Source organism: Ctenopharyngodon idella, chromosome 10 (genome assembly GCF_019924925.1).
Source record: "Ctenopharyngodon idella isolate HZGC_01 chromosome 10, HZGC01, whole genome shotgun sequence".
Classification (NCBI taxonomy): Eukaryota; Metazoa; Chordata; class Actinopteri; order Cypriniformes; family Xenocyprididae; genus Ctenopharyngodon; species Ctenopharyngodon idella.
Genome location: NC_067229.1, coordinates 27,918,065 through 27,945,434, shown reverse-complemented (window position 1 = coordinate 27,945,434; position 27,370 = coordinate 27,918,065). Strand labels below are relative to the sequence as shown.

At 35.9% G+C, this 27,370-nt stretch overlaps 1 protein-coding gene across 4 annotated transcripts; it reads left to right on the top strand.

The window, feature by feature from the left end:
- Nucleotides 1–1,655: 1,655 nt before the first annotated feature.
- Nucleotides 1,656–25,854, top strand: smad2 (SMAD family member 2). Of its 4 annotated transcripts, none has more exons than XM_051909142.1 (12): nucleotides 1,658–1,826; nucleotides 2,066–2,144; nucleotides 4,714–5,152; nucleotides 15,532–15,621; nucleotides 17,214–17,407; nucleotides 17,536–17,670; nucleotides 18,765–18,827; nucleotides 19,791–19,844; nucleotides 20,003–20,215; nucleotides 20,789–20,926; nucleotides 21,356–21,500; nucleotides 23,722–25,854. In XM_051909142.1, exons 3-12 carry the CDS (start codon nucleotides 4,914–4,916, stop codon nucleotides 23,843–23,845), a joined length of 1,395 nt encoding a protein of 464 aa, XP_051765102.1. In that variant the 5' UTR covers nucleotides 1,658–1,826; nucleotides 2,066–2,144; nucleotides 4,714–4,913; the 3' UTR covers nucleotides 23,846–25,854. The 4 variants fall into 4 exon arrangements, with proteins under 4 accessions (XP_051765103.1, XP_051765102.1, XP_051765100.1 ...); XM_051909140.1 differs by having other exon boundaries at nucleotides 1,659–1,826; nucleotides 18,765–18,839; XM_051909143.1 differs by lacking the exon at nucleotides 15,532–15,621 and having other exon boundaries at nucleotides 1,656–1,826; nucleotides 18,765–18,839.
- Nucleotides 25,855–27,370: the final 1,516 nt, after the last annotated feature.

Here is a 27,370-nt window from a genome sequence, read left to right as displayed (position 1 = left end):
TTTTTGTTGATATTCTAATTATATGACCAGCACCTGTATATATATATATATATATATATATAACAAATATTAAAACGAAACATATTAAAATGCAAAAATACATTTGCATATGAGCAAAATACTTATTGAATGATTTTTCACTGACACATAACAAAATAATTTTGAGCCTTATTGAAAATTCCTACATAGTATTAACATATCACCTATACTTTGATTTAAGTAATGTAGCAGCCAAGTATGAGAATATTAGTCTAGTCAAAGTTTTAGAAATATAGTACAAAAACACTTTGTTACAAAATGTGTAGAAAACTGCTAAATATAATTTTATTGTGTATAATTTCAAGATGTAATTTTGCCAAATTATGCAGAAGACATTAAACTATAGTTAAACTAATTGTTTAGTTTAATAACTTCCATATTCACACACACACACACACACACACACACACACACACGTATAATATATTTGCATCTATGAAAAAAAAATTCTTGTGAAATGATTGCATATTACACTGACACACACCAGATCATTTGAGCCTTATTGAATAGTAATAGGGATATTCCATCTATACTATCTTTAAAATGTGCATATTCTCTATGAAACTACCGGTCAATACAAATAATAATAATAATTTAATTTATTTTATTATTTTATTTTAATTATTTTAATCCATATTTAATTATTAATTTAAAAAGATATTATTGAGCATCATTACCCGAGTTTTCCATATTTCTGCAATACAGAGCTTTTATCTGATGTATCTCAAGAAACTGTGCAGATGTCTTGTTACATGTATAACGCCTCTGTCCATTTCATAAACAGTAAAACAGAAAAGAATGAAACTTGAGTAGAGTAGCCCACTGTAAACGTTCATTCATATTTTTGACAGCGAAACAAGCAGCATTTGAATAATGGACATTGGCGACATCTAGTGATAATAAGCTGGTACTGCTTTGTGTGCTTTATATTATTACTGAAATATGAGGGCTTTGTGCTTCATCGTTTCAATTAGTCACCTTTATGAAAAAACAAAACAAAAAACAATTTAGTACAAATCTTGCTATAATGACTTCCATAACATCTGTGATGTACACATCTTACCCTTTTGCCCATTTCTCGACGTTACAGCGAATATCATCAAACTATTGAGGTCGGGAAAAGACTGGTGATTTTTTAAAAAACATTTTCTTTGTGCACGCTACCTTGTAAATCTTTATTATACAGTAGGTGCTTCATTACTGCAAAGGAAGCACACGTGGTTTAGAGCACAAGCTTATGGAATGTTTTAGTCCTATTTGTTACGTGGTGAATGGCGGATGAACGCACACAACATATCACAATCTCATAGTAATGTTATTTAGAGGCAGTAACTCGCTTACAAGTTCCCCACCCCGTTCAGTTAGACTCTATTATGAAGTAAATAGATGGACAGCCACATTGACAAACCACTGCCTTCTACTAGACCCTAAACATCACTGATTAGAAGACACAATCTGATTAGCCAATAAAAATCGACTGTTGTTTGCATATTCAATTTTGATCAAGATTGACAGTTTTATAAGCTAATCGACGAGAACCATATCGATGACAGGCTTCTCATTTATCCAATAGAAAGAGAGAAGGCGGGGCTTATGCAGAGCGCGTATCGCGTTGCGTGCTTTAAGGTTAGGTTGCGTGCGCTGGAGGCCGTCGTCTGCTGCTGTAATTCGGCAACAGTGGGAAGGAAAATATTGTTTAAAGTCGACTTTTACCCACTCCCGAATAATCCGTTTCGTTTGGATTTTAGGCTACTCCTTCCTTACAGAGAAAGCTTCCCGCTGAAAGGGTGAGTTGACGGGTAAATGAGAAGATAACGGCTCGCAAACCCATTTGAAAGCTGTTTATTTTTCTGTCAAAGAAAGTAGCGCAGGCTGCTAGCGGTTTCCACAAACTCAATGGTCACACAAACTCACACACCTCGCATAAGCAGGCAGATTTCGATTTTTCGCTTTTTGCACAGATGAAAGAGTTTATAATGCAGCGATTAATGTAAATGTATTGATCCTGGGGTTTGTTATATCGTAGGCACACCGGGGCAGTGAGTCGATTAGCGGCCCATGCAGCCATAACGAGCCTGTGATACACCATCAGATCACTGGAGAAGGTAAACAATGCGTTTATTTATCAATTATCAGTCATTTAGAGCTTACAGATGAGATAATGACCAGCAGGGTCGGTTTGGCTTGACTTCTGTGCATGATTAGAATGATACCAGCAGATAAACATGGTGATGATGTTTGTTTTGCTCATAAATATGTTTTTGCTTTGGCGTTTGTACACCAATGTATTCACAAGTATATTGTGATCATTGGCCTCCATGTATTGCTCATCTCAGGGTCTGACTGTGTCAAAACTTAGAGAGCTGTCTACCTAGACTACATTTTTGGGCATCAAAGTCGCGTTACCAAATGCTTCTGATACGGAACGCGCCAAAACGTTAGAATCAAACATTCCAACACGCCAATTATAGGCTAAGAAAATGAGTGTTCCATTTGAAACTTTCAAAGCACCTGTGGTGATCAAATATTGAAAACGTTCCGGACACTTCAGTGATTCCCTAAACGCTTACAGTGTTCCAGATGCATTTATTTTGGACGTTCCAATTGGGTCCATGATTCCAAAAAACTTCAAGCTTAAAAAAAATAATCCAGGCGTGTCTATGATACCCCAAAAATGCGTTTAATATTTAATTCAAACCGTTCAAATAGGTAAACGTTTTAAATTTCAAAACGTGCATATTTTGACTCAAAATGACTGGTATGTTCGTTTTGAAGATTCCAATGTGTCTGTGTTACCTCAAAATAAATATTTCAAATGCTAAATCTGCATTAAATAAATCATGTCACAACTGAACGTTCCAAATGTGCCTCTGAGGTTCTAAAATGTCTAAAAAGTTCTATCGCAATCATTCAAACTAGCATAAGTGCTGTCAAGCTTGACAGTTAACTAAGATCTTGTGTTTTTATTTTGGACTTTTTCACTTAGAGTTGTACAATCTTGATATTAGAGATTTCATATGTTGAATGGCCACACTTTATATAAACAAGACAATTAGGAGGATATTTTTGGGTTTGAGTTTTGTTACATTCGCACATTTGGCCCTGGCTGGCAAAGAAACTCTTACAGCCCAAAGCGCCTGAAAATTGAGCTCATTAAATATTTTCTGATGTCATCCATCCTCAAAGTTGTTGATTCGGCTTTTGTCCTGTTATGAGAAAAATTTGAAGTAAATACTTTGTATTCTTCCTCATAAGTGCATTTGTCGAAGTAGCATTTCAAGGTGTTTAAAACAATCTTTTCTCATTGCCCGTCATTTCCTTTATAATGGCACCCAGAGTAAGGGTATGTTGTAAGCCTAACCAAAGTGATCAAGATGTTTTACTTCCACTTCCCCATGTTCACAACCTGGCAATATTCGCCTAGTTTCTCCGCATAGATTTTGTTGTTACGTGGAACCTCTTTTTAAATGAAATTATAAACCCTTTTAAATGAAAGGCAAGCTTGTCTTCTGCAGTATTACCTTTTTTCCTGCAGAAAATTGTTGTTTCAGTAAAATCATTTGCTGACTAGGGTTGAGTCACTACTGAAATCTGATTGGCTGAGTCCAATAGAAGAAAAATTCCACAGTTTTTGGCACCACAAGAGAAGCCAGTTCTATTGAATGCACTGCTTTGTTTAAAGTTGATGTGTGATTTCTGCCAAATTTCAAAAATTATGTTTTAAAAGTTTCCTAAACACTTACCCGTCCACCATTGATCAACAGATAGTCCAGACTCAATGGTATTGACTTAAGAAATGGCTTTTTTATCTCTGCATATGTAACTAGAATAAGAGACTGTTTTTACAGTAATGTTCAAAAGTTTTGAGCGAGTAGGTTTTTTTTTTTTTTTTTTGAATGAATACTTTTATTCAGCAAGGAAACATTAAATTAAGCAATATTTAAAGACATTTTTGATTTCAAATAAATGCTATTCTTTTGAACTTTCTATTCATCAAAGAAAAAATAGGTTTCCACAAGAAAATATTAATCAGCACAATTGTTTTCAACATTGATAATTAGAAATGTTTCTTCAGCATATAATCATCATCATTAGAATGATTTCTGAAGGATCATGTGACACTGAAGACTGGAGTTATGATGCTTAAAATTCACCTTTGATCACAGGAATAAATTACATTTTACAATATCACATAGGCTATAATTTAAAATAACTTCTCTAATATTTTACAATATTACTGTTTTACTGTATTTTTGATCAAATAAATGTCGCCTTGGTGAGCTTCTTTCAAAAACATTTAAAACATCTTAACAACCCCAAACTTTTGAACGGTAATGTATATGAAAATTAAACCAAACATTAACCAAATATTGGTTCAGGATTTTCAAGTAATTATCGGGTAATAAAGCCTCAGTAGTGACCAATGATAATGATGATGATGATGATATGAATAATAATAATAATAATAATAATAAAGCAATGAATTACCAGCTGTATAACAAATTATAATAAAAAAAGCATTACATCAAAGATACAATTTAATTAAGTCTGTAGTTTGCAGTTGTAATCAGGGTAAGAAACAGGATGGAGGTTCCTAGTCTCATCCCTGATGTTTGGATTTTACAGAGTGTGTCTGTCATCAGCTGTTCTTGATTTCTGCTTCTCTCCACTCAGGTGACCCCTCGCCCCCCTTTCCTCTCCTGTTTCCTAAGCTTCTCTGTCCCCTGCCCCCTCATAATCAGCCCAGAGACCCTCTTCCTAAAGGCCAGTTAGGAACGTTGGGTCTGTTCCTCCCCATTCTCCTAGACTCCATCTGTCTCTCTAACTCCACCTGCCCAGTAGGGGGCTGACCGCTCATTGGACACCCCAAAAACATGTCCTCCATCTTGCCTTTCACTCCGCCCGTGGTGAAGCGTCTGCTAGGCTGGAAGAAGTCGGCCAGCGGTTCGACTGGAGCGGGAGGGGGCGGAGAGCAGAACGGCCAGGAGGAGAAATGGTGCGAGAAGGCCGTCAAAAGCCTGGTGAAGAAGCTGAAGAAGACGGGCCAGCTGGACGAGCTGGAGAAAGCCATCACCACACAGAACCTCAACACCAAGTGTGTCACCATCCCCAGGTATGCCAACATCAAAAACTGCTCGCATTCCTGCTTTTTAGGTCAGTGTCGTCTTAAACTCGTGAATCAAACGCTTCAATCTTTGAAACTTTGGGGAAGGAAAGAAAATTGTCGTTTGTTCATCCTCTTATCATTCAAAAAAAAAGTATGGTGTAATATAAAATCATATACAGATTTGAAACGACATGAGACAAAGTAAATATGTACTTTTTTTTTTTTTTTTTTTAGTTTTAGATTAAGTACCCCTTTAAAGTTGCAGTTGCAAACCCATAATTGTAATTGCAAAAGTTTTGTTAGAGTCTTCATCTTATAAAGCATTAAAGGTCCTCTAATGAATCAGAAATGCTTTTATTTAATTTTAGACGTAACCTTAGCCGTATCATTGCATGTGTTGCTTCATCAGTGAAGGTGAAGGCATGACGCTGAGTTGCGTCTACAGTTGTAAAATATCAGCATTACTCCCCTTTGTTTCTTTAAATGATTTCTGCTCCATCTGTCTCGACTTGAGTTAAGGTCATTCTGTACAGCTCCACGTCACCTCCATTCTGAGCTCAGGCTTCTCATGCTGTATGAATGTCTGCGATATCAACCATCAGGCTGCTTTTATTCCATTTATCATGACAAATGGTGAAATATCAGCGCTACTATTTTAGGGAAATGCTAAGAGGAGAGGATGAGTTGTCTGTCCGAGCCACAACATATCAATAGTTTGAAACCAAGACGTTAGAGACACACAAGGGTTGGGTGAGGTCTGATACATTACATCTGTTTTCAGCCCATTGGTGATATTTGAGAGAAATATATTGATGTATTTGTGCTTAAATAGATTCAGTTCTTTTGTAAATGTAAAACATTAAATACAAAATATAAAATGTACATTTAAAAAACAAAAACACACAAAAAAAACCACCCGTATTAAAGCATCCATAATCAATGTTATTCTTTAGATAAACTCAAGAATGAAAATGTAATCGTTTGTGTCAAACAAAAATAGTACATGATTAAAAAATTAATTCACAAGAAGTGATAACGGATATCTGAATTGTCCGCTTTGAGACTCCAGTTAAAAAGAGAATTTTTGTTTGAGTCACATGTAAAGCAGTCTTTATGATCTGCAGTTGGTCAAAGTGCAAGACCAGCATGAAATTCACAATGGCTATATTTTCATCCATCTATTTTTATGTGAATTTTAGAATATTGCATAAAAATGCTATATAGAAACACCAAGATGTGCCTAAATTCTAAAAAATCTACAAAACGTGCATAAACTTCTACTCATTTGCCTAATAAATTCCTCGATGCGCATCAAAAAAAAAAAAAAAAAAAATTTTTTTTTTAGTGATTGATTTAGTGATGCATTCACAAACAGCAGGATTCTGCCTCCGAAATCAAGAAAACATGACAGCATTTATTGCGTTTCATCTGCACGCTCTGAGGCCCGAGTCATTTATTATATACGGAAAAAAGACTTTGGTTGGAAACAGCTATTGTTACTTAATTTTATAGCGCAAACATAAGACAAACACATCAGTATTTGTAAATATTCTTTGTACCATCCATTCATAAGAGACACCACAGTCTGTTTTAAGATTTAGATCATTTAGCACTGATGTAGAGGTCTAGCACAGGTTCTCGTTCTTTGCCATCTAATGTAGTTTAATTTTGGTGTGAGTTGCTGAACAAGCTTGAAAAGGGCATAATCACATGAAAGCGGCTTTAAACATTTCCTGGATTAATTAATTTGAAAAGGTGTTGTAGAAACCAATAATGCAAGCTGCTTGTAATGGCAAACAGGCATTGTCCTTTGTCCTTGAGAGATTTATTTCCATTGAATCCTTTTTGAATCAATTCTAACTTCTCAAATCCACAGAATCTTTATACTGTAAGTGTGCAAATGCTGACCTGAATGCGTATCTCCCTCTACTTTTTATTGAAAAATTGTGCAATGGTTATTGTGAAAATGCTGTGCGACTTGGCACCATGCCTTAATACTTGATGAGGTTCACTCAGCAAAACCTCTTAAGACTGTATAGCCTACAATAAATACAGGTTAAATCTAACCTCCCTCCAGCTGAAATTTGTGTAAGTGAACATTAAAATGATGGCTTTTCTCTGCTTAGATGCCAGAGCCCAGGTCAAACCTTCAGAAATGCTTCTAAGTCATCCAGAGTGCTTTGTCTTCCCTTGAGAATGGATTCAAAGGGTGGGAAACTTTGTTTCCAGCATGTGTTTTCTGCTGCTAATCTGTTCTGTAACCTTGGAGGCTGGTGGGAACGGCTGGATCAGTCTTTGTGTCCGCCGGTTGTCATGTTTGGAAATGGCAACGTCAAAAGCCCCCCCCAACTGTCCTTTCCAGCCTCCCTCACATACCTGTGAACAAAAAGACTCAGCTAGATTTTTCCTGGGTGTTTTCAATTTGTGTTCTTCATTTATAAAAGTGCACAATAGCTTGTAAATGAAGTGAAGATTGATTTCAGATTTGTTCTATTTATGCTATATATCACATCCAGTGAGATGTCAAATAGAAACATTATCTCTTGATTAGTGTTGTCACAATAATGGAATTTCTAACTTCGATATGATACCATGAAAAGTATCAATATTCGATAACATTTGATACCACGGGGGAAAAACGCTGCATATACTGTCATATAAATATTTTTAATATAATTTCTTTTTTTGTCCATCTATTGAAAGTCTAGGCAATCAAATTTCTTCTAAAGAAATCACTTTATATATAAATTGATGTATATGAGCTTTTAAGCTTTTGAGCAAGAAAGCAAAGCTGGTATTGGTGTATCCATACTGCAGAAAAGTGTATTGGAATTGTTTCAGATATTTCAGTATCAATACATATCAAACTATCAATATTTTTGACAACACTACTCCTGATTTTTTTTTTTTTTTTTGTGCTTTCCATACCATGGTTCAGGCAGAAAAGTTGTGTAGAAATTATCATATTCATGAGACGAGCATATGTAAACAGCATCCTTTCAAAAAAGCTGGCATTAAATGATTTCACACAAAATTTATCTTTCCAAAACTTTGATAGTTTGAGATTTCTTTTTTTCTCTCTCACCATGCAATGGACTTCAACTGGCTCAAATATTTAATTCATTTCAGTCATCAAAATATTTTTTCATTGTTTTGGTAGACTATCATTTTAATGCATTTAAATACATTCCACACATGTTCAACCAAATTTCTATACTGTTTAGTATCATACAAAACCATAATTTACAAAATGTGTGCATATCTTGCGTATTTGCTACAGCCAAACTATATTTTTCTGGCAGCATAAGACTAATAAAACTTTTGCTCTTCATTTTGTTGTGCTAGAGCAAAATAGATTACTGTCTTTGCTGAGAATTGAAATCGAGACCTATGAAATTGACAAAATTCACTTAAACACATTATCATGTTATGATAAGCACAATATCTACTGTATTGTAACTGTACGGACCAGACTTGAAGTTTTAAAGTTTAAAAAAATTGCAAGCAGTTGCAAGTGAACGATTTATCATGTGCTTTTTAAAATGCCATGATTAAACCATCCTGTTGCCCTCTTTAGGGATATTTATCCGGTAATATAGTACATTATACAGAACTGATTGAGCTGGCAATCTTACATGAAAATCAGGAGATGCTTTATTTTTCAATAGGTGCTTGGGAAATCAGTCTTGTTTTTCTAAACAGATCCAGCTGTATGCCATGTGTTTAATCTGCTCAAAACAAACGCTATCAAAGTGTTCCTGCATACGCACATCCAGAGCTAAACAAATACAAACAAGCGTTAAATTTTAGCCGATGTCTAGTCCTTTTTATTAATTGTTACGTTAGTCTTGTTTAAAGGGAAAACAAACCCATATCTGTCTCGACCTGACTTCCTGTTGAAGATCTCAGCGCAGGTCTTTTGTAAAGAAGGGCTGATAGTGTATCTGTAAGATGCCTTAAGTGAGTGTAAGAATGTGAAGAGGGTTTCTCCGTGAGGACAGAGCCGACTGGCGCTGTGGCTTTTTCAGGTCTATCGATTGTAACCCGAAGACTCCGTTGTCTGTCTGGCTTTCCCATACAATAATTAAGGCCTGGCTTTCATTTGGTTTGATAAATGACTTCAGAATTGAGGTTAAAAAAGTCTATTTTCCTTTCAATTTCTTTATAAGAGCTTTTCTCAGATAGCAATTTATTCTGAATTTTTGTTATTGTATCCATAAATTAGCCTCTGTATTATGGGAATTGCCAACAAAAATGCAAATCAATGAGATCGTAGAAGTGGGAGAGGCAATCAGGTTAGCCATTTAAACAAAAAGATACAAGTTTTATGTGTAAGGAAAGAAAGTCGTTTTATGATGTAAAATTTTATGAAGCATTTTAAAGGACAGTCTTAAATTGCTTGTTCAGATGCCTCGTGGGATTAAGATGTTGGCACGTGTTCAAATGAGAGCCTGAAACACGACACTCATTGACTGTTCATTTGCAGGAATCATCCTGGGATTTGACAAAGACATATGGTTTCCTTTGTGATGCCTCCGTTTTAATCCATCCTGGGGTTTGTTTTGATACACAGCCCATGCAGTGCACCCGCTAAACCTTTTCATTGTTTTTTTAAGACTAACTTTTAAGACTAACTGTTCTTTATTGGCTAGTCACCTGGTACTCAAAGAAGGTGCTGCTTTAAAAGAACAGCTTTTTTGCTTTTATTCTGAGCCAAGAGAGGGAGACATGCCCAGCAGATGGACTCTCTGTGGTTTAGTGGGGATGGGGTCTCCACACACCAGGATACAAGGGTTAATTCCCTCCAAAAGTGTGTCATCTGTCTGGGACATGGACGCCCAGTGATGCTGGTGTGGGATCCAGATTTATCAACTATGTTCTGGTCCCTTTAAATTACTGATGGGGTCAATCTTATGATGGACTCTAATGGAGGTTAGTCGTATTAATAATTGAATTGTCCTGATTTCATTTTTTGGTGACATTTTAAGTAATAAACCTTTGCCTTTTGGGTATATGCATTGGTAAAATATATTGTCATTTCTTTTTAAATTTCATTATTTTCACCAGTTATCTAGAAGCATGTAATATTGATAGAATTCCTGCAAATGGTTCATCATAGGTTTGTGAATTATCATTATCATGCTTGAATGCACCTCTGTTGATATCACACAGTGATCGGCCATCTGCTCTATTGTTAAATTGAGGGTTAATACTGAATCAGGTTTCTATTGTGAGCGTGTGTGTTTTAAGAGAGTATTAGGAAACCCTGCATCTACTGGTGTTGAAACTGAAGTCCCCATCCCCCCTAAAGCAGGTCATGTGAGTTTATGTAAACTCTGTGGTTTCACTTCTTTAATGGTTTCACATATACATTCACTTCGCTCTTTTTCTTTCTTTTCCCCCTCCTTAACACTGCATGGCTTTTTAAATTCACTTTTAGTAGAGCTCAAACTAAGGCTAAAAAGAAATGTATCAGTTAATCGCAAATATTGGAGTGATTTTTAAATCCCCACAACAATCTCATAATATACCATAAAACAATCTGCTGATATTTGATATTTAATTATGCATTTTAATGCTTTCTTTAAAATCTTTAAAACAGATTTAATAAAACTTAAACCTAAATCTTAAAATGAATATACATGTTTGGTAATGTAAATTACAATGTTATGATACCTAAATTAACTTAATTTTACATTTTCACGTTTTAGTGTGTTATTTAATCATGCAGTTGTATAGAATTTGAATATTTAACGGTTCTCAGCATATTATGGTTTCAGTTTTGGCCAGAATTTTAATATCGGTCCATTACAAACAATGGTACTGGTCAATAAGATGTTGAATTATGCATTAAAACAGTTAAGTGAAGTGAATTCTGTAGTTTTTGTGGTAATAAAAATAGATCTAAGCCTTTAAAATGACTTGAAATAATAACAAGAAGCAGTAGTAATAGGTTCAAATAAATTATCAAAAGTAATCATAGTTTTATTGAACAACACCGTTAAAATATATATTGTAATATATACATAATATAAACAATTAACTTATGTACATTATGTATTATAACAAATGCCTGCAGAGGGTGTCAACAGCATGGTGACTATCACACCTTCACAGCTCACAAATCCTTGTTTAAAATTGGCCAAACATTTTAATTAAAATGTCCGCTTAATCTTTAATATTTGGCCACTTTATGACTATGATAGAAATGCTGTAGCCACTGTAACTTCATTTTCTGGAACAAGAATATGTGGACATCAAAACATGCAAATTCAGAGTGAGTGTTTAAACTTTTTTTTTTTTTTTTTTTTTTTTTTTCCTCCTTTTTGAAATCGCGACGAAATCACAACATATTTAGAAATGTTGGTGTATTGTCCTGTGTTGGCATTAGTTTATAAATTATTTACGTTACAAATCTGATGAAATCATTATGCGCACATGATGAAGCCAACCAAACTCTCAGCATATGCAGAGATGTTTGAGATGTGCTAAGTTTATGTGGAGCAGCATTTACTGTGAACGGAGCCGCTCTGAGACTCACGTAACCTACACGCATGTAAATAAATAAAGCACATATATATATATATATATATATATATATATATATATATATATATATATATATATAATATATAATTTAATTGAGTCACAGTCTTTGTGATTTCACAATAGCACTATGCTATAGTATGTTGTTTTTTTCTTTTTAAATGGTTTTAATAGATTGTGTAGCCTTAGAAAATGGTCTAATAATGCGGTTCATGGATTCTCGTCTGTGGAATGCGCCACTTCCAATATTTTTTCCGGTTACTTGACATAGCGACATTGCGGTCGAATTTTCTTAAACCAAGTACTCAAATTTAATCTCGGAATCGTGACAGCCCTGATCTGTAGACTCTCCTAGCATGTCGTTGACTAAAACTGTCTATCGATCATGTTCTGTGGGCATCATGAAATCTTAATTCCCTGAAGGAATAAGGACATGCTATACTCTGAGCAAGCTTCACACAATATCTCGGGTGACATCGTTACATCAGGGTCGGTCTCATTAACTTTTGACATCGGGCAGCAGCGAGTGTACAGGTCGAGGGTTAGCGATACATGCGCTGATCAGATAACCTGCTCTAATGTTAATGTTCTCCAAGAGTTTTCTTTCTTACAGACTCCTTTTGTCTCCTTAAGTGTTTTAATGTAGGTTAGTTTGTTGTATAAATGCTTGTTCTTAAGGGCGTCAATGGCTACTTTGAGTTTCAAGCTTCACACAAACACATGACACACATAGGGATAGTTTGCCCAAAAATGAAAATTGTCATTTAGTTACCCTCATGTCATTCTAAACCCAGAAGAGTTTGTTCATCATCTGAGCACAAATGAAGATTATTTTTTTTTTTTTTTAAATGAAACATGAGAGATATCTGTCCCTCCTTTGAAAGTCCATGCAACCAAAACTTTGACACTTAAACTTCATAAAGATGTTGTAAAAGTAATCCATATGAATTGATATCTATCTATATACATTGATCAACAATTTTAGTTGTTGAAATTGTGTTGCCATGGACTTTCAATGGAGGGTCAGAAATCACTCAGGTTTTATTAAAAATGTCTTCATTTGTATTTTGAAGATTAACGTTTTCAGGGTCTGTGTTTGGAACATGAGGGTGAATAAAGTAATTTTTTGCTGATCTGTCCCTTTAAGTGTCTCAAAGTAGCTACGTTTAAAATCTTTTTAAGAGGCAATAACCTTTTATTTAACACTTTTACATTAAACTAATAAAACGGTAGGGCTGGGCGATTTTTCCGATTAATTCGTATTTAATGTTTTGCCTCTTTTATTATTTTTTTTTTTAAATCAAGAAATTGCGTTTTTTTTTGTTTTTTGTTTTTAAATAAAAATGTTAGCAAGCGTTACAATTGGACATGTTGACAATGCAGAAATGATAACCGTATTAGGATAAGAAAATGATCCGACCTCATGATGGCGCCGGCGCGCCTGATTAACCGCTCTCATGTGACGCTCTATGAACGTAGAACATCACTATTCTCAAGCAGCTGTTCATTCAGAAATGCGTTATTGCGTTATAAAAATGAGATGCAGGCAGTGGAATAAGGAAAAAAGGGCAAAGTTATTAAACGCGAGTCGCTTTTTTTTTTTTTTTTTTTTTTTTTTTAACTTGACTGCCGTGTATTTAGAATGCCGTTTCATGGGTGAGACGCTGCAAAAGACGCGAGACACAAGTGCAACACCTAAACTTGTCCGCCAAACATAAAAACAATTGGACAAATAGCGCAATGGAATGCAAAAACCTGTAAACTTGTTTGATATTTCATGTTTGCATGATGACAGGCTGAAAGCTGCTGTTGGTTTTCTGTTTTTACAAAGCATTTGCTGTTAATAATAGCCTATTACTGGTGTTATTTATTATTACTTTTTGGCTAAGAAATATTTAGCATTTTCTTATTTTATATTATTTGTGAGTGTATAGGATGTTTAAGATAATTTTGTACAACATTTGCCTTCATATGTCAGGCATATTTCTGCAAATATATTTAACAAATTGTTTTACATTTACACCATGTTGATCACTTCAGTTGTGGTGCACTTGGAATGGAACTTTTTTTTTTTTTTAACCAGATTGTTAATAAAGAGAATGTTACTTAATTCATATTGTAGTTAAGTTTTTAAATTGACTTGTTAAACAGTAAAAAAAAAAAAAAAAAAAAAAAAATCAAAATTGTGAATCGGTCAATCGTTCTGAAAAAAAAAAATCGATTTTATCTTTTTGCCATATCGCCCAGCCCTATAAAACGGTGTCAGAAACTGTGGTAAATGGAAGTTTAACAAAATATATTTAGCAAAACGGTGGAAGTAGAGTTTTTGTTCTTGTCTCGCTTTGTTACTTTGGAAAAAAAAAAATGCACAGTTTTTGAAAAACATCTTAATGTTGTTTATGTAGCTTAAAAGTATATCTAAACTTTGGTAAGGTGTGATATAAATTAGAAATTTCTTAAGTTTTTATGTTGTAAATCGTTTTTTTTTTTTTTTTTTTTTTTTTCCCTTTGCTTTAAAAATGTCTTGAATAGACTTGCATTGGATTCCAGAGGCTGATTTTTCTTTGTCAAATAAATGAAAGTCTGTATATTTATTAGGTTACTAGTGTAAGTTGGAAAAATACTTCTGTATCCCATAGTGCCACTGCTGCAGGACATATTTAAAAACATTCAATCTTAGCGTTCGAAACAGATTATCAAGCACATTTGTGATAAGAAATGACTCCAGGTTGCTGGTGGAGTCTGGCACATGTTTGTCTTCAGAGTCCCTTTTCAGAGACCGTTAAACCACAGGGGGCCAAAACTTCATTCATCACATATCAAGTCTGTGCGAGTCCTGTTCCTGTCACGTCACCATGTCTGTTTCTCGTCCCATGTTTCTTTTTCAGAACTACTGAAGGTCTGTGTGCTTGTCTGATTTACTGATAGCGTTCTTTATCTTGAGTGTGATGTAGTCGAACAACAGTAGGTCATAGGCTCCTGTCCTGTGCTGCATGTGTAAATGTTGATATCTGATGTGAAATCCAACCCCTGAATGAAACGTCTTTTATAACGTCGATTGCCCTGTTCGTTTCATAACACCGCATGATGACCGGGGAAGAGATTATGCACTGTAACTAGAGCTGGGCGATGTAGCAGAAAATGCCTCTTATATTTTATTTTTTAGCCTTTTGATGATATTAGATATCAACATATTTTTTTGTTATAAAACTGCTTTTAAAAAAACTAAAATAGTCACGTTAAAATAATTAGGCATGTTTTTTTCACTAAATGAGATTTTCTTTTTATTTTCATTTGTGTACCACTATAAAAACACATTAATAGCAGCATTTACCTAAATACATGAAAATGTTTCAGTAAAAAATATGTAAATTGTCCAGGGACATTTGACTCAAGATAATTGCTGAATTCTACTTTTGAGTAAGTTAATTAACTTGACAGTCTCAGCAAATTCATGGAAATGAATCAAACTGACATACTTTATACTGCCTAATTTTCATTGCGAATATATTGTGAATATTCAATATATCGCCCAGCCCTAACTGTAACCTTAAATACATTTGTCAGTTTCTCTTCGGTTTTTTCATCTCACTGTTATATGTGAATTTTCCATTAGAGTGGCTTCTTTTATTCGAGGTGGACGCGTTGTTTGCAAGCTTCAGACGACCTGCGCGAAACATCTCTAATAAAAGAAACAATGCCCTTCGATTTTCCCCCCATGGTACTTCATCTTGGTATTTTTGAATGAATCATGCCCCATGTTTATCATTTTTTTTGTTTCTTTGTGTTTTTGTTTTTCTTTTTTGTTTGTTTTTTGTTTTTTTACTTTCTGTGCACAGCAATTGCTCTGAAATTTGGGGACTGAGTACACCAAATACGATAGAACAGTGGGATACCTCAGGCCTTTACAGCTACCCTGACCAAACCAGGTGAATATCCTCTCCTGACATTGTGCCACACTCACCCCACAAGCCACAGGTGGGGATGAACGAGCACAGGGGGCTCCAGGGGCCGTGAAATAACGTGCTTTATTATAGTTGATTTAGATTTTTAAATGTCTTGAAGATGGCATCACTTATTTTATTGTAGAGTTTTAACTCTGAATGTTTCAATAGATTTAAAGCAGATCTACATGTTTTTCATAATTCATACATTCACTTCACTAAAGAAAGTTTAAAACGGTGGTTCTCAACTGGTTTTTACCGATTTCATGGTGACCCAACATATTGCAAATTTATGCAGAAGTGTCCTTTGTCCTTTTTTATATATTAGCCTATATATTGGTCAAAGGTTTGAACAATATATTTTTTTTTAATTAATTTTTTTTTTTTTGAAAATATTCAGCAAGGACACATTAATTTGATCAAAAATGTCCAGTTAAAGATATTTATATTGTTACAAAAGATTTCGATTTATAATAAATAATGTTCTTTTGGACCTTCTATTTAAAAAAAAAAAAAAAAATCTTGAAAAATTATCATGGTTTCCATAAAAATATAAAGTAGCACAACTGTTTTAAACATTGATAATAAGAAATGTTTCTTGAGCGTCAAATCAGCATATTAAAATGATTTCTGAAGGATCATGTGACACTGAAGACTGGCGAAATGATGCTGAAAATCCAGCTTTGAATCACAGGAATAAATTACATTTTGAACACATAATCAAGTAGAAAACATTTTAAATTGAAATATTTCACAATATTACTATTATGTTTTTGATCAAATAAATGTAGCCTTGGTGAGCAGAAGAGACTTTCATAAAAATTTGATAAATCTTACAGACTCAACTTTTGAATGGTTGCATATACATGTATTATATAATTATGTAGTTATGCAGCTTGATTGTATGCAAAGTTAGGGCCCCACTTTATATTAGATGTCTTTAACTACTGTGTACTTGCATCAAAAAATAATTGCTTGATACAATGTACTTACTGTATGTGTTGTATTGCAAAACGCTTCCGCTGATATTAAGGTGGGATACGGGTGAGGTTAGGGACAGGTTTGGTGGTATGGATGGGTTTAAAGGTGGGTTAAGTTGTAAATTAAGGGTCAACGGTGTAAATATAGTTGTAGTTACATGCAGGTATTTTTTTTTAATATAAGTTCTCTGTGAAACATGCATGTAAACAATAAGTGCATTGCATCAAATGATTCATTTAAATGTTAGCACAGTAGTTAAAGACACTTAATATAAAGTGGGACAAAATTCATATTAAGCTTCCATTTAGAATTTTTTTTCCTTCTCGCCTGATTTCTAAAACCCATTTTTTGGGTCACAACCCACCAGTTGAGAACCAGTGATTTAAAAAATATTAGTATTTCGTTATTGTAGATAAACTTTCAGGCATTGTAATTGTAATAGTTTAACCTTGCAACTCTGTTGTTGGTGATGACTTGCTGTCTAATCACACCATCTTCCCTCTTCCCTCCATCCATGCATGTCTTTCTCTGGTCATTTGGCACACTCCCTCTCTTCCATTTCTCTCGCCCCCTCTCTCTGTGGACGCTCGGGTCAGATCTCTGGACGGGCGTCTGCAAGTGTCTCACCGTAAAGGTCTGCCTCATGTCATCTACTGCCGCCTGTGGCGATGGCCCGACCTGCACAGCCACCACGAGCTGCGCGCCATCGAGACCTGCGAGTACGCGTTCAACCTCAAGAAGGATGAAGTCTGCGTCAACCCCTACCATTACCAGCGGGTGGAGACGCCAGGTGTGGAAATTGGCAAATTGGCAGTTGCCAAGAAAAGATTCAAATGCATTTTCTGAACACTTCCTAATGCGTGACATTAGAACCAAGTGTTCATTTAGTCCTCTCGATTCTGAATGTCTCTCCTGTAGTTCTTCCTCCCGTCCTTGTGCCAAGACACACAGAGATCCTGACTGAGCTGCCTCCTTTGGACGACTACACCAACTCCATACCTGAAAACACCAACTTCCCAACAGGGATAGAGCCACCTAACAATTACATACCAGGTAGGAATACGTTGCGCACCAAATGTCTCATCCAAAAATTCAAGGCCTTCAGCCATTATAAAGAGAGCATTCTTTGATCACTTTCTGTATGTAATTTATTCAATTTAAAAACTCATAAATGCTCAGTACATATCAAATGATCTGTAATAACAAAGCAATAGTGACCACGTAATAAAAACAGTTACTCACACTTGTGTGGTGTGACATTACTGTTGGATCCAATATAGTTGGCACAATATCGTCTTTTAGTTTCATTCTTTCTGAAAGTCCTGCATTGATTTGTGCCTTGTTTGTAAACAAATCCGTGGTATAATGAAGTGAACAAAGGACCAAGCTCTTACTGACGCGGTCTGGAACTTCATTAAAAATAAAATTCATCCACTCTTTCCTAATGTTGGTATCAGAAGGAAGGCAATGCAAAGACTGTGCTTTTCCACAACTTGGCACTGCACAGCGTCTTGTTGTCTTCGGAGCCATCTTTATCGTTTAGTTTCTGCATAGACCTGCGTTTGCCTCTCTCGTTATTTACCTACTACATGCGCAAATTGGTGAGTGGGGCTAAACAGGTAGTGATGTAGAAGCAGGCGTTGATCTTCTGCATTATTACGTAATAAAGTGGCACATTCCACAACCTGTCGTTTTGGCAGATTGGCTTTAATATAAGCTGTTTTTAGACTTAAAGTTTTGAGTTCTGAAACTTACAGGATATTTTTATAGCACAATGACCTCTTGTATGTCAAAAGATCAAGGGAATTTTGATTTCTCAGTTCATGACCCCTTTAAAGAATAGCACAAAACAACTATAATGATGATAGCACAGAGAAACAATATCATTGGAATAGCTTTCAGAATGATTTAATATAGCTGATTAATGGAAAAAAAACATTGACATCAAATCAGAATCTATCCTGCTTTAAATAGCTCGACCATTTAAAGAGGCAGACGACAACTGCAGCATTCTTGGAACAAACAGAAAGATATTGTGTCTTGGTGTGGATGTGAATATTGTTATCTTTGTAGTTATCATTCTTAGTGTTAATGGGCCTTTAGAGTAAATTAGTGATCTTTGGTTTTTGATTTCTAAATCTGTTCAGAAACTCCTCCCCCGGGATACATCAGTGAGGATGGAGAGGCCAGCGACCAGCAGATGAATCAAAGTATGGACACAGGTACATTCCCACAGTGACATCACTACATGGGAATGACAGCTACGCGTGTTTGCATTTTAGACAGTAAAGCACAATGTGCTTTTACTGCTGTAGTTTCCTTTCCAAGCTCCATCTAGACTTTCCCTAAAGTATCTTCTGTAATTACATACTGAATGTAGGATAATGAACTTCTGGAACCTCCCTAGACAAAACATGTTTTTTTTTTTTTTTTTTTTAAAGTGATGTTTACTATAGACTGGAATACACTACACAACTTTTAAAATCTGAACAGATTTTAAAACACTAGGCATCATACACTTGCCACCTTTGTAAACACAAAGGAGGTGCACGACAAATGAAAACAAAATGTGATCAAAAATCGGCTCAATATCAAACATGTTTGATCTTCTCCGACTGGATTGAATCGAAGTCTGAAGGTAAACAAAAATCAGTCTGTGCCCTTTCAGACTGGAATTCATTCAAAAGTCTGAACTAAAGTTATGTAGTGTTGGTTCCAGACTAAAGGCAGTCAACTGTTTTTGCATTCAGTTCTGCATCTGTCCAATGAACAACCGATGGATTGAACAAAGTCCTTGTCCCAATTTTAAATTTTTATTTTTTTTATTTTTAATGATTCTGTTTTATTCAGATGTACATCGCAACATTACAACTTTTTCAGTGTTTACGGGTCTGAACAGGCCCGTGGATTTTAAAAATTAAACTTCAGTTGTGCTACGGAACAGAATGACACCTCAAATCATGTGTGCATTGATATACTATAATGCAGGCAAAAAATCCCAGTGAAGGGTGAACCCCAGCCATATCATAGAGAGGAGTTTGAAATTGTGACTTCCCAGAACACCCTAACACAGTGACAAGTTTTACATTGGCAAGCTCCAAAAAATCTAGTTATTTCTTCTTGTTGCGGCCATTATCTCTGTTATTGTAAGAAAAACCTCTCCTTTTTGTCAGGTTCTCCTGCAGAACTGTCACCAAGCACACTCTCGCCTGTCAACCATGGCATGGGTAAGACCTGACTAACTGCTTAACCTCACACTTAATAGACCTTTTGAAGTCCTCATAATCTTAAGAAATGGCCAAGAGGTCAATAAAATGGCTATTCACAGTACATACAAGATTGTCAGCTTGTTCCGTCATGTTGCTCTTTCTCATCTCCGTTTTAGACCTGCAGCCAGTGACTTACTCAGAGCCTGCGTTTTGGTGCTCCATAGCTTACTATGAACTAAACCAGCGGGTCGGAGAAACATTCCACGCCTCTCAGCCTTCCCTCACTGTGGATGGCTTCACAGACCCCTCAAATTCAGAGCGCTTCTGCCTGGGCCTGCTCTCCAACGTCAACCGCAACGCCACCGTGGAGATGACCCGGAGACACATAGGTATCCGAACATCTTCAACTGGTCTAATATCAAGTGTTTCAGTTGAATTTTAGGGACAAGTCACCCAAAAATTAAAATCAACACCTATTTGCTTTCATGTCATTCTGAACCTGTATGACTTGCTTTACGCTACAGAGCACAAAAGACCTCAGTAGGGCTTTTCACTCTGTGCTTAATCCCGAGTTATCATTGTTGTAAAGCCTGCTTTTAACCCTGGGTAAAGCCCTGGCTAGATGCTTAGCAACAGACAGCTAATCACATGACTGGCTGCTAGATAACCCAGGATTTAATTTACCCTGGGTTTAGAATGACCCAGGATTAACTAGTTCAAGTATGAAACTATTGAATTTCATTGTATGGACAAGAAAATAAATAAATTTTTTAAAATTCTTTTTGTTTTTGTAGAAAAAATCTAATCATACAGTAACAACCGAGTAAAAGAAGCTGAGTAAAATATGATGATTTTCATTTTTGGTTGACTGATCCCTTTGTATGTACCAAGACAAATGTAGACTTCTGCAAAATGGTCACATATACAATATTAAGTTCTCAATGCTGTTTATTTTTGATTAGGTCGAGGGGTCAGGCTGTATTATATTGGTGGGGAAGTGTTTGCCGAATGTCTTAGCGATAGTGCCATCTTCGTTCAAAGCCCTAACTGTAATCAGAGGTATGGCTGGCACCCTGCAACAGTCTGTAAAATCCCCCCAGGTAAGAGATTCACTCACTTTCAGTGTCATGGTAATAGAGGTGGGCAGTATAAACCAAGATGTTTTTATTATTATTATTTTTTAATGTCTCTATTGTGGTTGTGCTCATGCTGTTGCAGTGCTATGTTGTCATTAAAGTTTATCATTTGTAAGTGTTTTTAAGCTTTACCAGTTTAAACAGTAAAGCAATTTCAAACTGTTCAAGCACAGTGCTTTGATATCAAAAATGGTATTGATAAATATTAAATTTCAGTGGTATCTAAAGTTTTGCCATAACATTATTTCAGGGGAAAAAATAACTATATTGTGAAATAAAATGACTTGTATCGTTTGATAAGATTTTGGTCATATCGCTCACCTTACATTGTATCATCCATCTAAATGTGCCAGTTTACGTCAACTATTGACGTCATGATATCCTCTTTCTTAGGCTGTAACCTGAAGATCTTCAATAACCAGGAGTTTGCGGCACTGCTGGCTCAGTCAGTGAACCAGGGCTTTGAGGCAGTATATCAGTTGACTAGGATGTGCACCATTCGCATGAGTTTTGTCAAAGGCTGGGGAGCCGAGTACAGGTATGGACAAGCTCACCGCCTCACTGACAGTTCTGCCAATAGCATAGACATCTTAAATGGTGCATCTGTAAACTTAGTCTTTTTTGCTCATGAGGTTGTAAAGCACCTTTTTAATGGCAGAATCTAACACTTAAACTTTCTCAGGGATGGGGGGGTATGATCTGTATTCACATTAATTTAGCGTGTGTGTGTGTCAAAAATGTACCTCCTCAAATAACGTTGGAAACAGACCCAGCTAGATCATTTTTCCAATGTTGCCTTTAAAAAAAAAAAAAAAAAAAAGCACCCCCAATGACCAAATTTAAGATGGCATGGTAACTTTGCCAAGGTGGCACTTCAGTATTATTGTTATATAATATTATTATTATTATATAATATTATTATTATTATTATTATTATTATTATTATTATTATTGTTGTTGTTTTTTTGTTTTTTTTTTACATATTACAGACTCCACATTAAGCCCCCTTCAGGTCAAATGTGAATGTGTGGCACAAATGTTTGAAGATTTTGAATAGAAACCATTAATTCCTGTGGAGCTGTTAAGATTGTTTTATTATATTATGCATACGGTTCCTTTTAAAAGATGTGTAAAAGCTAGGTTTGAATTACACTCAAAATAAACGCATAGGGGAATACAAGCACTGAATATTATGAAAACCTCCTATAATTAATATATACTAATATACTTTATGTGCTTAATCTCACTTTATTTACCAATGTCTTTGCGGTTGACCTTAGATTATCGAATTCAACCTTGCAAATGACTACATTAAATGTCTCATGTTTCACTTTTGAATTTTTACTGCTGAAATGACTGTTGAACTTGGTTTTCCTGTGTTTTCTTCTTCTGTTTTTGATCTTAATGCACAGTTAGGGTGTGTTCACATTTGGCAGGTTTGGTTTTGTTGAAAGGTTTGGCGATTGCTCTGTTAGTGTGGTTCGTTTGAACAAGTGTGAATGCTGCCATCCAAACCCTGGTGTGCACCAAACAAGCGGGCCGAGACCAAGTGGGTCTAGCGTACCGGTCTTTCTCGTCATAGTGACAGTGTTGCCCATCACAGTTGGGTACAGGTGTCAGAAACACCGTCTCCTTGCAGCAAATCTTCATTTGTGTTTGTAATGGAGGAATTCCTGCTGCTGTTTTGACTCCTTTGCACATTTTATAAGTTCTTTGTAATATATCATATATCATATCATAACAGTATTAATATATCATAACAGCCATCCAATCAGGTTGTGACCTTATCCTTATTCCTTTTTTTTTTTTTTTTTTTTTTTTTTTCATTTTTTGTAACACTTTACAATAAGGTTCATTAGTTAACATTAGTTAACTACTTTAGTTAACATGAACTAATAATGAACTGCACTTACACAGCATTTATTAATCTTTGTTAATGTTAATTTCAACATTTACTAATACATTATTAAAATCTTGTTAACATTAGCTAATGCACTGTGAACTAACATGAACAAACAATGAACAACTGTATTAACTAATGTTAACGAAGATTAGTAAATACAGTAACAAATGTATTGCTCATGGTTAGTTCATGTTAGTTAATACATTAACTAATGTTTAACAAATAAACCTTATTGTAAAGTGTCCCTTTTTTTTTTTTTTTTTTTTTTGGAATCTTTAGGTTCGTGTTAAAATGACAGTGTTAACCCTAGGCAAACCAGGACTAAACATCTTTCTATCTCTAAGACCCAAGAGAACCATACTACAAGTGTGAACACACTACGCCAATATTCATGTTTTGCCTGAGCTTGTCTTATATGCTTCAACCAAATCAAAAATCTAAAACTAAGAACAGTTACTTTCTAGCTGGCATGTGCTTGTAATCATGGATGTTAAAAGTAGCAGTGTTTTAAAAACTGGGAAAAAATAAAACCATTCCAGTTTTTGTACAATATTGATAGTACTGATGGGTAAAAATGACATGGCAAAGGCGTAGCTCATGTATGTCAGTGAGGTTGTTGCTATGCTACTTTTTCGGGAGCTAATTAATATTCCTAAACCACGCCTTCACCATGGTAGGATTTAAATCGCCATCTGTCCATTTCTCTAGCAGTTCCTACTGGACGTCTTTCACATTGCAAAATTAATATTCAAGAAGCCGTCACCACAGTAACTTGATTTTCCTATTGCCTATAGTAATGTTCGAGACTGTTTTCCATGATGCCCCCTTTGACCCGTCGGTTTTTGTTGTTGTTTAGACGGCAGACAGTGACGAGCACCCCGTGCTGGATCGAGCTTCACCTGAACGGCCCCCTGCAGTGGCTGGACAAGGTTCTGACCCAGATGGGCTCGCCCTCCGTACGCTGTTCCAGTATGTCCTAATCGCCATGACCAAGCTCTCTGTCCTCTGGCCCCAAAACGACTGATTCTACAATCACATCAACAAGAACAACAGACTTACTATAACCCTGCCCCCTCTTTCTCTTTCATAGTACTCGTGAGCCTTTCTCTATCTCTATCCTCCCGACACTGATGTTCTCACCGTTCGGACCTGAACGCAGCACTTGCTGTCTCATCAGCTTCATGCACCTTTAATTCTCTCTTGTTTTCTTTCATAAACCCTCAATATTAAATGTATTAGTAGTAGAATATGAAATGTATATTGGTTTTTATTTTATTTTTATGGTTTTTGAGAAGGAGGGAAGGTGCGTATGATGTGTGGAAGTTCAAGAAGGCAGTAAATTAACTTCACACACACTTGTAGCAGTAAGGCTTTTCCCCCTTGATGAAGTAAATACTTTTCCTGGATGGCGACCCTAATCCGGTCGTTCAAGGAGGTTACTTTTTCTGGCAAAAAGTCACATTTTGTTTTTATACACGTTATGATTGTGTAGATTGGCGCGTTAAGACTTAATCATGTTTTTTGATTTCTTCAGTAATGCCAAAAGATACCTTTTATTTTAATATTTTACGATTTCTCCCCCAAACCACTATATATGAATGTTGCCTTTGATTTGAGGTATGCTGCTGTAAGACATGCTTCTTTTATTCAAACTGATAGGAGTGTTCAACGCAAAAAAAAAAAGCCCCCATGTTCAATTCGAACCTTAGACCGCCCCTCAGAATTAACTTTTTATTCACTGGGTGAAATATTCACTAGTTAGCTGTGGAGTGGTTTTGGAGTCTGGTTTCTTCAGAAAGTGGCTTCTTTTAAGGATGAACAAAGACTTTCAAAGGTTATTAAAATGTCTCAAGCAGTCCAAATCTTTAAAAAACAAACAACAAAAATAAAAAACAATAAAAAAAACAAATCCAAGTATTTAAGCTTTAAGTGTTAATAAACTAGGTTATCCTTCACACAATTACAAGATTTTTTTTTTTTTTCCCTTTATCTTTCTTTTAGCTACTTTTTGTATTTTCATGTATTTTTATATATAAATATATTTAAGATCTTTAAAGCTCTCTTCCTTTTTATTAGAATTGAATATTTTTTTAGATCATGCCCTCTTTTTAAAGGAACATGGCTTCATAATGAAATGTCCTATCATACGAAAACGTTATTTAGCATGAAATTTTTATAAGCGCAAATATCTTTTCTCCTCTTCCTCCGCTTCCAGTTCAAGCTGTTGTCCCGGTTAACGTTTCGCCCTGATCTTAGAACCCCCCGCCCTTCTCTTTTAGTTGCTTTTCCTCCCATGTTCACAACACGATAACTGTTTAACCCACCGCCCCTCAAAGTATGGTTACCCGAAGGGGACATTCAGCCTACGGGAACATCGCTGTGTTTTATTTGTTTGCAACTGGGGAAAAAAGACTTCCAAACAGGGAGAACTGTGCAACTTTAGTGTGCGTGCTCGTTGTACAACTTTTACTAATGACTGTGATATAGCTGTCTGTTATTCTTTACTTGTTGTGGCAGTGACCAGGCATTGCAAATATCCATTCCCCTCTTCCCACCTCTGTCTCCATATTTTCCTTCATTGATCTTACTACTCTTGCGATTGTACTTTAAGTGCATCTAGTAAAAAGCTGACGAAGTTGTTGTGGCCCGTTTTTAAAGCCCATAAGCGGCCAATAAGACACTGGGAACGTTCTGTTTGCCATTTTTGACTGGGTGTGGAAAGAAAACCAAATAGAACTGAAAGTGGACCAGACATATATGCATATAACTGTGTATATATAATTTTATTTTACTTTTTCGGTTATTTTTTTTTCTCTTTTTTTTTTTTTTTTTTTTTTTTTTGCAAAGCATTTAACAGTTGGTGAGCTTGTTTTACCATTAGAGAGATGTATTGGTAGGACGTGAACTTCAGGCGATAAGCTTTTCCAGGCGTGTTGCATATGCAGACTTCATAAATACACTAATAAAAAGTTTTAATTCTCATGTTAAAGCCTGTCTTTTTCTCTTTTTATTTTTGTTGTTGCATAAATTATTGGTGTGTTCAAGTCCTTCTGGGACGTTCGTATGTACGAGTTGGGAAGTTGTGTTGACGTCAGGCGCATTCAAGTCACTTTTGATGGAGATGGTGGTGTACCTTGTCTTAATTAACTACACAAAAATACAGCAAGGTTTTTAAACTCCACTTCCAGAAAAAGAAAAACAAAGAATGTGCATCAGGTTTTTTTTAATTTATTTTTTATAAATTATAGTAATTTATGAAGCCACTGTAAACTTTGTTGCATATTATATAACAATAATGCTATATTTCATGCAGGCAATTAGCTTATTTTGTTTTAAATATAAAAGCCTGACAATGTCACTGCTACACCTCTAAGTATTGTGGTATTCTGCCACGTTTTTCACTGACACGGCCCCAACTCGGGACTTGAAGAAAATCTAGAGCTTCCCACTGGTATTTATCACTTTTTGGTGGTGTTCATGTGAAATCAACTTATAAATACAATCTTTCTGACATGACGAACATTTGTTCAAGGGTTTCTTGATACCCTATCATATTTAATATCAAGCATACTCTTTTCTGACAGTGTACTAGGTAAATACTGTAAGTACACTAACATTTAAGAACTTTTATTTCAACCTTATATTCTTCCCAATTAGCCATTTTCTCTCCCCGGTGTCATGTGACTCATTAGTGTTACAAGGTCTCATGTGTGAATGGGGAGCAGGTGTGTTAAATTTGGTGTTATCGCTCTCACTCTCTCATCCTGGTCACTGGAAATTTAACATGGCACCTCATGGCAAAGAACTCTGAGGATCTGAAAAAAAATAATCGTTGCTCTATATAAAGATGGCGTAGGCTATAAGATTTAACAGGTCAGGTTTAACTCAGAACAGGCCTCGCCATGATCGACCAAAGAAGTTGAGTGCACGCAGTTCGCTGAAGACAAGCAGACTAAGGACATGGATTACTGGAACCATGTCCTGTGGTCTGATGAGACCAACATAAACTTATTTGGTTCAGATGGTGTCAAGCGTGTGTGGCGGCAACCAGGTGAGGAGTACAAAGACAAGTGTGTCTTGCCTACAGTCAAACATGGTGGTGGGAGTGTCATGGTCTGGGGCTGCATGAGTGCTGCTGGCACTGGGGAGCTACAGTTCATTGAGGGAACCATGAATGCCAACATGTACTGTGACATACTGAAGCAGAGCATGATCCCCTTCCTTCGGAGACTGGGCCGCAGGGCAGTATTCCAACATCATAACGACCCCAAACACACCTCCAATACAACCACTGCCTTGCTAAAGAAGCTGAGGGTAAAGGTGATGGACTGGCCAAGTATGTCTCCAGACCTGAACCCTATTGAGCATCTGTGGGGCATCCTCAAACAGAAGGTGGAGGAGCGCAAGGTCTCTAACATCCACCAGCTCCATGATGTCGTCATGGAGGAGTGGAAGAGGACTCCATTGGCAACCTGTGAAGCTCTGGTGAACTCCATGCTCAAGAG

Bases quoted from the DNA above. Each gene is read 5' to 3' on its own strand.
- smad2 (XM_051909141.1), top strand. From the start codon at position 4,914: ATGTCCTCCATCTTGCCTTTCACTCCGCCCGTGGTGAAGCGTCTGCTA. The intron at 20,216-20,788 runs GTATCCGAACAT...ATTTTTGATTAG, and splicing joins GATGACCCGGAGACACATAG to GTCGAGGGGTCAGGCTGTAT. The intron at 20,927-21,355 runs GTAAGAGATTCA...CCTCTTTCTTAG, and splicing joins AGTCTGTAAAATCCCCCCAG to GCTGTAACCTGAAGATCTTC.